This window comes from Sardina pilchardus, chromosome 9 (assembly GCF_963854185.1).
Source record: "Sardina pilchardus chromosome 9, fSarPil1.1, whole genome shotgun sequence".
Taxonomy (NCBI): Eukaryota; Metazoa; Chordata; class Actinopteri; order Clupeiformes; family Clupeidae; genus Sardina; species Sardina pilchardus.
This window is the reverse complement of record NC_085002.1, coordinates 20,526,117-20,537,283: the sequence shown is the minus strand read 5'-3', so window position 1 is coordinate 20,537,283 and position 11,167 is coordinate 20,526,117. Positions and strand designations below refer to the sequence as shown.

General features: G+C 40.2%; 1 protein-coding gene across 1 annotated transcript; it reads left to right on the top strand.

The window, feature by feature from the left end:
- Positions 1–7,088: 7,088 nt before the first annotated feature.
- On the top strand, positions 7,089–10,494 carry tnfrsf18 (tumor necrosis factor receptor superfamily, member 18). Its single transcript, XM_062546261.1, has 7 exons — positions 7,089–7,195; positions 7,418–7,519; positions 7,690–7,824; positions 8,540–8,627; positions 8,728–8,798; positions 8,930–9,070; positions 9,191–10,494. Exons 1-7 carry the CDS (start codon positions 7,093–7,095, stop codon positions 9,316–9,318), a joined length of 768 nt encoding a protein of 255 aa, XP_062402245.1. The 5' UTR covers positions 7,089–7,092; the 3' UTR covers positions 9,319–10,494.
- The last annotated feature ends 673 nt before the right edge of the window (positions 10,495–11,167 follow it).

Sequence of the window (11,167 nt, the reverse complement as noted above, 5' to 3'; positions counted from 1 at the left end):
CTGCATCTCAAAGTTGCTTGGCAACCATCCTGATAAAGGAAATATATTTCTTGGTGGAAGAGCGATAATAAATTGTTACATTTCTTGTCGCTATGCCTTTATTTTATGAAATCTTGCTAGATATATGTAGTTTACTCCGCTAACATGTAGTCTGTTCTATAATCAGAGTAACCTACAGCTTCTCGGGATTTATTGCTTGAACAATATGAGAGAAATATACATTGTTATCTTTAAAGGATAGGAATAATTATACATGCCATGTTCCATCTAGACTTGATTATCACAATGATCTGTCTAAATCACCTGTCTATTTACAGACTGTGTTGACACATCGCCACAGTTCTGGCCAATCTACATTGGTTGCCAGTGAGTTTTAGGATAGATTTTAAAATCCTCCTGATAACCTGTAGGCGGTACACTGACTGGCACCCAACTGATTTATTAACCCCGTACTGTCCCAATTGGCCCTCATGCAATCTGGGCCTTTTAGCTGTTCCAGAATGTAAACTTTCAACTAGAGATCACCGATGATTTTCAATCAGAGCACCCAAGCTCTGGAACTGCCTCCCCAATAATATTAAATCTATAGCCTTAAGACCAATTTGCCTTCCTTAGTAAGTGAGTGAATCCACCGAACTTTCTTTTTTTCTATTGTTATTTTGCTATGGGTACCATATATTATTCCTTTCTTTTCTCCATTTTTTTTACATTTCTTATATAGAGTTTAACGTTGGAAGTTATTTGGAAGTTTACTCTGGAAGTTATTTGGAATTTATTTATTACTATTTTTTATTACGACTGTTTATTTTGCTTGTTTGTCTTTAAAGCACTTTGTGCTCTGTGCTTGAATAGTGCTCTATAAATACTCTTTGTTACTGTAGTTATTATATTTATTATTTGCTAAAAGCCACACTCACACACCCTCTACAAGCCAATACTGAATGACAGCATACAGCCTACAGTATAACTTCTATATTGGACACTATTAGCCTAGAAATCTAGACGCCCCTAGCGGCAGCAAATGTAATTTGGCTGGCGGGGCAGTCTAGGCACGATCCATTGAGCCAGGGAGCTGAGAACCCCCAGCACCAGCGGGCCAATCACAGGGCTTAACATAATGGTGACTGACATGGACCAGAAGTTGCGACGGTAACGCATCCTGCTATTTGAAAACAAGAAGATGATTTGTTTAGCGTTATCCTATTGCGGGGAGGGAATTTGAAAGACAACTGTTTATCCCACCCCTCCAATTGAGCCCTGTCTACAGTGAGTGTCCAGACCCTACATCTTGATGTGGGTCTGGCTCGTCAGGCTAGGACACTAGCTCTGCAACTCTGTCACCTGCAGCAACACTGTGATTACTGTAGTGTGGGTGTTTTTCAGTTTTCCTCAGTTGCTTTGGTGCATTTACTGAATCATAATGTACACACACTGTGCATTTCTCATAACAATTCATGCAAACTGCACTGCGTAGTGGATAACTTGCATAAACATGTATCTTGTTCAAAAGGCTTAGTTTATGATAATGATAATAATAAGCTTTATTTGTATAGCACCTTTCATACAGAATGCAGAGTTCTCTATGCATTCCAATTAGCTTTTTTGGGAGAGCAGTAAAAGGTGCATTGCAGTTAGTCTAACCTACAAGTGATAAAGGCATGGATTCATTTCTCTGCATCTAGTTGAGTAAAATAATGCCCTTTGGCAATGTTTCTTAGGTGGAAATAAGGTGTCTGGGTAACTTGCTGGGGCTTGAAGCTTAACTCTATCTAAATGTATCTAGATGACACCTTGTTTCCTTGTTTCCATGGTCGGGAGTGGGGGCGTGCGTGTGTGCCAGTACTGAGAAATGTGCCAAATGTGACAAAAAACTAAGAATAGCGAGGAGGCTGAGTATTCTGTGGACAGCTTTGTGGCATGGTGTGGAAATACCTCTTCTTGTAGCCAAGACAAAGGAGATGGTGGTGAACTTTAGGAGAGGCCAATGCAAAGTTTAACATTGTTTCCATCATGTAGAATGAGGTAGAGGTATAGTGGGAAAGCTACAATAAGCTGGGTGTGTACACAGGAGTTAAATTGGAATTTGTTATGTGGGGAGCTCTTCCTTTTTTGGAAAAAAATAAACCATTCATTGGGATTCTCGGTGCTCTGACCTCTGCATCAGCCCAACTATGGCAAGCAATTCTGGGCACCGAAATGGTCAGCAGTGGCACTGATTGGATCAGCAAATTTTGGCCGGAGAAAACCTACACATATACCTCAGACGCAGGCAATGAAGGGACATGAAAATTGAGTGGAATTACATTGCAGAGCCAGGCAGAATTATCTCTCCATATGGGCAACGATGGCAGCTTTGGGTCCTTTTTCTAGGCAAACTTCAGAGGTTTATGAAGGAAACGTTATTTTCCTCTAATGCTGTTTTAGCAAAACTCTCAGGCAATTTTGCTCGTGGTTTGATCTTTCTTGATTCAGTTGACCAAAGAATTTGATAGATTTTGGTTGGTAGAGAACCCCTAGGTGAGCCTCCTGGAAGTGTCGTGGGCCTAATTCAATGGAAAACACAAGAAGGACGGCTGCTGTTTGGAAATCCTGATGAAATTCTCATGAAGGCTGCTCTGATTTTTTGTTTTCCTGTGTTTTGGTTCTTTGGTTTGACACTCAGGTTACCATCAGCGGATGTGGTCCTGTGAAGGAAGTCCATCACGGATCCTGGGTACAAATGTGGCACGCTTGTGACTGTCGCTAGCCAACTGTGCTGTCGTGGTATCCTGTTTGTCAGGCTTGCTAGTTGATTGACCGTGGTGAGAAACTCCGCTTACTGACAGCACAAGAAGTTGAAGACTTTATGCTATGTTGTGTATATCTGAAACGATTATTTTTTTTATTCAGACTTCATGCATGTACATGTATGTATGTTTTGTAGATTCAGTAGCTGAAAAAATAGCCTATATTTTCTAGTCTGACCACGCCTACCTATCTCCTTTCTAGGAAGACTTAATCTGGAACACCATAACGTTTCCATCTGACCAATCAAAAATTGTAGTTAGAGGAATGAGTAAATTTACCAATCTACCATTAGCAAAGGTATAGATTATATTCAATTCAACTTTATTGTCATTGAGCAGAGTAGAAGTACAATGAAATGCAATTTGCATCCAGAAGCGCGTGACATAATAGACAGGTGGTGCATAGACAGGACAAGAAAGAGCAGAATAAATAGGCCTATATCTATATGAACAATGAATGAACAACATGTACAGATATGTGCAATGTCGTAGCAGTAATACCATAGTAAGAACTAGAAAAGCACTCAGAGAGCGCAGCTACCTCCGCCTGCATTGTTCTTCCTAGGTTGTCATACATTTAAACCTGAACTATTCAGATTGCCACCATGTGGCCATACCATGCCATTACACCACTAAGACACATAAACGGCTCCAGAATCCCGACGGAATTACGGATCACTCCCAAAATGTAATCGCTTCTTCCTTGGGTCATGCCTGACATTAGCTGAAAATTTCAGCGAAATCCATCCATCACTTTTTGAGTTATCTTGCTAACAGACAGACTCCTTGGCGGAGGTAAATAATATAGCCTAGGCCTATATATTATATCAGTGTATTAACAGAATATATTTTGAGAACTGAATAAATATGGATATTCAGTATGGACCATAGACAGCATGCACAGCTGCAGTACCATTGTAGTGCAGAGAGTAACATTATAAGAGTATAGGCCTAGTGCAAATTAGTCAATGTGCAGAAAGATTTGAAGAGCAGTAGAATATGGCTATGCAGTGTAGGCTAATTACAGTATTACAGTACAGGCGAGGCCAGTAGGCATCAGGGGGCGGGTTAGGGGCTTAGTTGGTTGTTGTCACTGGGATGCAGAGCTAGAGTTCAGTAGGCTGGCAGCTGCAGGAAAGAAGTTTCCTCTGAACCTGCTGGTATACACGCATTGTTTCCTGACTGCAGATGCCGATTATTGTCAGTTTGTTAAGTTTAGGCGAAGTAGGAATTAACGTTATATGTGTGGGGAGAAAACATCAAAGGACATGACAAATCGGCTGTATGATGCTCTGAGATGAGAACGGGTTGGTTTCACCATGTTTCCTAATTGTGAGTCCTCAGAATCTAGTCTGGGTTTAACAAGCTTAGATCTCTCCTGTTCTTCAAAGACAAAATGGCCTCAGCACAAAGTTTCCTCCTGTAATGGCATCAGCAGTTGGTTTCTTTCATGTAGATGTCAACATGTGTCTCTTTTGAGGTCTATTTTCATACTTTGAATAACATATATTTTAGATTATATCACTGTGTGTTCACTAATTCACGGTTTTGATAAATGCATAGACCAAATTCCTTGTATACATACTGTAAGTATGGCCAATAAGCCTGATTTGATTGATTTGATTTGAGATGTTCTGTCTTCGAAGACATATGATCTCACCAGCCACAAACAACTTGTGAACTTCCCTGTAAGCTCTCATCTAAATGGGTTAATTTACGACCACAAGCTCTCGCATGCGTATTGTACAACAGTCCAACAGGAAGCTTGCTTGCATGCGGTGTATCTAAACTCAGACTTTTCTGTGAAATCCATTTTGGCTTTTTTCCCCCAGCTGCCTTATATCTTTCACAGATTCATTCCTCACCCAAATCCGTTTCAGACTTGAGTCATCAATCTGTAGAATAGGTACATGTATATGTAAATTGGTGCTACTACATTGCGAGAAAGTATAGCCTTCAGCCCTGATTTGCAAACACCAACAACAGTACTGTGTCTGCTGACACCGCAAGCTGATTTCAGTGATACGTTGGAAAACATCCTGTGAGAACTATCGGTCCTTGCTAGTACACTGAGACTTTCAATTCAAAGATTTATGCAGTCACTTAGACACAAGATGAGATTCTTTTTCAGTCTTCAGCAAGACGGTCTTATCCTGTGAGAGCCATGCCGTGTAGGCTATACACTAAAACTGAATGATATGTTAAACCAATGTCCTGACTCACTGTGGTCATTAAAGAGCCTGTGATGCTTATCGCAAAGTGTATAAGGGGTTCCCCAGTGTCCTGGCTAAATTCCCAACCTGGCTCATTCAATGAGGCTCCCTATCATCCCAGTGTCATTGGCTAATTTATTAATTCCCTCACTCTCCACCTCAAGCTGGTGCGTAGGGACAAAGATCCTTAAGGTGGAGCAAGATCCTTTGTCATAGTTCATGTCTATGGGCGCAAAACGGGGATCACTTCCTCTGCATAAACCGGTGTGTCATGCCCATAGACTTCAATGGAACAGCTCTGCATAAAGGGGGATTTTGCCCTCCCTCCCTCTTGCGATTCGGGTTCCAGGAAGTGGCTTCTCATGAAGTATCTTGCTCCGCCCTTAATGATCTTTGGTAGGGAGCACTCTGATCCATCTTCATATGCATTGGAGGATGAGTTAGTGAGTTTCCCCTCCACTGTTAAAGGGACACTTCACCGATTAGCATGCTAAGCTTTGTATCTTTAGAAAACCAGTCATCTTTTTGAAATTGCATGCATCATTCCCTCAGTTTGCCTTGAGATGGGAGAAATACGGATTTCAAAGTTGGACTTCCTGCTTTCAATGATGTAAAAATCATCATTTTACATCATTGAAAGCAGGAAGTCCTATTCATGGGTTTCATTGAAATCCGTATTTTTCCTATCTCAAGGCACACTGAGGGAATGATGCACGACCATTCAAAAACATGACTGGTTTTCTAAAGATACAAAGCTTAATGCTAATCGGTGAAGTGTCCCTTTCAGTGCCTTATAGGTGCCTTGATAAATACACCTGTGGAAAGGGACCTGATGAAACCCATGAATACACAGATCACAGCGGAAATTATATAGTCATAAAAATGATTCTAAACTTTACAAAGTCGTGTTAGCAAATAGCATCCTCCTCAATAAAAAAAAAACACTGTCTGACAGTCCAAGAATTAACATTTCTTGTGAAATGTCTCCTTCCTTTTTTTTCTCATTACACTACAATCCCAGGGAAATTGAGGTGACAAAGTCTGACATCAACACTCTAAGGGACTTCTTCTAAGGGAACTCCAGTATTACAAAGCCTTTAGTGGCCTCCCCACTGTACAGACAACTCCCAACCTCCTAGTTGTAAGTGAGTGACATTTGTCATGATGAGATGTCTCGTCAGAAATGGGAGGTAAATGTCACAGACTACCGCATATGTGAAATATTTACCACCCAGCTGTGTGGGAGGACCCACAAGTGCACACGACCCAACGTAAGCACTGCAACGTCACTGAGCCGTGGGTGGGGACCCCCTACTGCATGATGCAGTTGCAGTTCTATCTTCTGATAGGTTGTAAAACTGCTGTGAAATGTCAATGCATGCAGCGAAAGAACAAAGCCATTTCCCTAAATGTTAAGTTTGTATGCTATCTTATATGCTTGTATGTTACATGTCTGGAACAACAATGGACCAATAAATGAACCAACCACTTGTCTGATCTGAAACCCTTCCACATGCATGTGGTACTGATGAGATATGAGTATACATGTATTACGGTGAATTACAGTATGTCATAATACAAAAGAAATGTGTTGTGCCACAAAAAACATCAACACAAAATGTGTTGAAAATATATTTCAACTGAAAGTTAAATGTTAATGTTTTTAGTCCCCCATGACCACCAACACAACAGGAGAGAAAAGTAATAGCAGAGGAGTCATCTGACGTGTTGTGGTTTACACCTGTGTGTGTGTGGTGTATGTGTGTGTGTGTGTGTGTGTGTGCGCAAGCTGCTGCTAACTCTATATTTAATTATTTCCACATGGCTTCTTACATCTCCAGTTAGATGTCTGCATATAAACATTGCTTTGTGGTGCACTTCTTTGAATTTGCTACATCTTAGCCCATCTTCTCAGATACTTTATTTGACTCAGTGTTGTGGGTACCATAGCGTGTCTGCACACATGCACGTGTGTGTGTGTGTGTGTGTGTGAATGTCGTGCTGCTGACCACATGCAACGTCATGATGGAAAGCCCTTTTATAGCCAAGTGAGCTTGAAACGCCAGTTACTCAGTTGACAGCAGTGGAATGAAATGGATTTGACTAAATTACCGGTGAAACTAACTCAGTGTAGCTGGTTGATATCTGTGTGGATTGTGTTACTTTGTGAAGGACGTTCCCAGAAATGCCCAGAAGGTAAAACCTTTGTTTTACTGTGACTAAATACTTAATTACCCTTTCTGTTATTTTCAGGAGTTGCGCAGTTAAGATCAATAGTGTAATATTTCAACCCTCGGATGTTTACATTATGCATGTGGTTTCCAATATGAAGGTATACTTTAGGGTAGTTTTTTGCAACAATTGCAACAATTTCCAACTATCGCAAGCTATTACTTAAGAAGCCTATGTCCTACACAGGTCAGTATGTTGTACGTGGTTCAGAAGACTGTCAGCCCTGTCATCCACCAAAGTATTTCATGGAATCTGGTTCCTGCCATAAATGTCGTACATGCGAACAGGGTAGGTCTCATGACTTTTATAAACCTTTGTCCTCTGTCTCAAGAACAGCCATTATTGTCTAATAATAACACACCTGGCATTTTTGCATAAATGTTCCTTTCTGAATTCACTTACTATGAGGGTCCATGCTGAGAAAAGCGAGCTGATGTCTGTATTCTCTCATTGCACAGAGGTCGCCCAAAGCTGCACTTCAACCTCTAATGCAAAATGTTCTTGCCGACCTGGTTTTAATTGTGATGAATCGGACTGTGAACGTTGTGTGAAGCTGCCACACTGTAGAAAAGGTGAAGAACTCAAAAGAGAAGGTGAGACCTGAACCCGAGACAGAAAATAAATGAAAATGCAGGGACACAATTACTTCAATCATGTGTGTGAGAGAGAAAGCAAGCAAGTAAGAGTCTGTAGCAAGTGTACACAAGAAGTGTGAAGTAGATGCTGAAAATATTGTTATTATAGTGTTGATAAACTCATGACCAAAAAATTTATATAACATGGTGTGCCATCAGGCAGAGTCTATAATGTTTTATACACTTTTGTCTATTTTGCTGACTGCATCAAGTATGCCCAGGGTCACAAAATATGAGATGCTATTCGTCGAAGTGTAGTCCAAAGTAGTTTAATTTAAAGCCATAGCTACACTATGTGCAAGCGTCCCTTAAGTCAAAGTCCAAAAGGTTACATTAGAGTAATGTGCAAATAAAGCTGTGGAAATCTAAAAAGAGTCAACATAGGTCATGACAAAGGTAGGATGTTCAGTGTCCTCTCCTCATTCACTTCAGTCAGTGCTCATTAGCAAAACCCCATATCTGAGTAGAGCACTTGAGATCACAGTGAAAGCAGTGAATGTGACTTTGACAAAAACAGATAAGAATCGCCACTTCCAAAAGACAGAACTGAAACATTTCAATTGTGTCCAGAACCCACAGCTCTGCAGACTAGAAAAAACACTTTCACCTCACTATATTGGACCCATTACATTATTTTTCTACAGAAAACTAATGCATTTCTGTATATTTACAGGAAATTACAAGTTTTCATATTTTTGCCAGCCATGCACAAATACTTCATACTCTGACACTGAGAATGGCATTTGCAAACCGTTTACAAAGTAAGTGATTAAAGTCATTGCATTAGTCTGTGTCAAGTTTACTCTATACCACTTTTTATGAATTTCACTACAATCTTGTCATTTTCTCACATGTGAACAGGTGCCACAGCCAAGGTTTCAATACGGTTTTCCCTGGTAACAGAACACACAATGCAATGTGTGGTATACAACGTGAGTGTCCGTTATGCTTCTGGGCAAATGTAAATGAACCTTTATAATATAAGTGACAGACAAGACAAGCATGACATGTGCTGAAAAAGTGATGAAAGCAATGTCACACAATTGTGTTCATTGTGTTACAGCACCGCCGCCGGAAAATCCTGAAAAAAACCTCATGGCGGTTCAGAATGTATTCATATACGGATCAGTATTCTTTCTAATCTGTCTGTTCACACTGCTGGTTGTCTGTATTTGGAGGACTAAATCTAGAGCATGTTGGTCAGGTGAGCGATAAAGGCATTTATACCTCTCTTCTCAGTTTTATTTTTAGATAATCATTGTCTCTGAATAGCAATCATGCTTACATTTTTTGATGCTTCATAACAACTGTCTCTTCTTTACAGCTAGATACAGTGCAAAATACAAACCTACGTTGGCTCTAGAAGCAGGCCTCTTGGCCTTGTCAGTTCAGGAGACCCACGATCTCACCGGAGGCCCTCTAAAGTTAACTTTATCATCTGAAGTGGTATAGTACAGCAACTGGATCTTTGCATGACTCCCTGTCTCACCAACAGCTGGCAGCATTTAATAGGTCATGGTAATGGGTATTTTCTGGTGACAGATCTATGAATGACTTTTACACTTTCACTTCAAGACCAGTTGATAATATTCAAAGCTGTGGACTATTATGTCTTTTATTTTCTCTACTTGTGATTTGATTAAATACACTTTTGGTCAGTGAATAACTGTGCACTAATACCAAACTGTAAAAGATTACTTTGCAAGATGGAGTAGAAGAGACAAATGGACAAGCATGATGTTTTTTTGCAGAGAAAATATGCAGAACTGAGTGGCAGTCATTTGGTAGCAGCACAGTTAATAGACAATACTGCTCTGCTTTTCAATTATGTCAATTTCCAGCAGAAAGTTGAGAATGTGATGTAATGTTTTTAACTTCTAAACTGTTATAATCACATCTGCTGTGTGCTGGCTCTCTGGGTTCAAAGCAAGTGCAAGTAACCCTTCCCTCTGAGTTGGAGCCAATGAAATGACTCAAATCAGCAAGAGTCCCACATATGATGAACCCGTGTCAGGAGGCAGCACATCTGTCACTTGGAACGTCATGCTTTCCAGACACAGCATGAACAAACGTATTGTTGTTGTATGATGTGTGCTGTAATGTTTGTGATGAACACGATGCAGAGCTGCTAGCATGCTCTCGGTGTGAACATTTTAATTATCATGACACTTACTAGCTTTACTTATGTGCTCGTTCTAAGTGTACAGTATGTACCAACTTGTTGTCTGTGCGCAAGCTGGGTGCAGGACAGGGAGAAGTTTTCTGCACTCATTTCACTCTCCGATAGGGAAGCGCTCATTATAGGTAGTTCACAGAGATTTTGTCTTATGGATTTGAAGAGATTAACACAGGAATGTTTGTAAATAATGTGTTTTGATAAATGAAAAACTATGTGTACTGTAATTGATGATCTGAGTTTGTTTCAATACAATAGATGCTGCAAGATCTGTGAAGCATGGCTTCATGGCTGTATTCATGGGCATTGTATTAGTGTTTTTCTTTTTGCTACGGTGTTTTGTTTGTTTGTTTGTTTTTTGTGTCTTTAGTGTCTATAACCTTGTTAGTATAAATTTTCTATGGGTTATGGACTGTTCTTAAAATGAATTAGAGTGACTGATGCATCTGGAAAATTACCATTTTAATAATAATAAAAAGGTTTATATTAATCTTTAATACATTGAATTCCATTGACTCCATACCCTAACACCTGTCTCCTTGTTTTTTATTTTTAAGTGCACAAAAACTAGTTTGGGCTAGCCCAAGTTCACTTAGGCTTGGGGCCAGCAATAGAAGCAGAGTTAACGAAACATGAATTGACTCTCAGAAAATTGTCTTCAGGAGCTCGAGTGCAATGACAAAACCTGCCAAGACCAGGGATGGAGAGGTATCATAGTGCATCACTTCAACCTTCTGTAGAATGAGGTGCAGCAGGAGAGATTGGAAATGGGGAGGATCGTGGTCAAGCCACGCTGTTGTGGGGGCCACAACGGCTGTCACTTTCAGAAGTGTCAAAAGCAACAAGTGCATCACGTCTCCTGCTATTACTTATACTGGCAAAGCAAGAGTCATGGGCTATGCAAAAGATTATGTTCAGATCACAATTTAAGTAAACAAAAAAAATGAGATTCATCCAGAGACATACAGGCAACCATTTCAATCTACTCAGATATTACCCGGAGAGTCATCCAAAGGACTTTTCACAGAAAAACGGATGTGTCCTCAGTCCCATATAGCAGGAGATCAATGACATGGTGCTTGATCAGAGGATGGTATGAGCTGTGGATAAATGAAAATAACTACA

Bases quoted from the DNA above. Each gene is read 5' to 3' on its own strand.
- tnfrsf18 (XM_062546261.1), top strand. From the start codon at position 7,093: ATGGATTTGACTAAATTACCGGTGAAACTAACTCAGTGTAGCTGGTTG. The intron at 7,825-8,539 runs GTGAGACCTGAA...GTATATTTACAG, and splicing joins TGAAGAACTCAAAAGAGAAG to GAAATTACAAGTTTTCATAT. The intron at 8,628-8,727 runs GTAAGTGATTAA...ACATGTGAACAG, and splicing joins ATTTGCAAACCGTTTACAAA to GTGCCACAGCCAAGGTTTCA.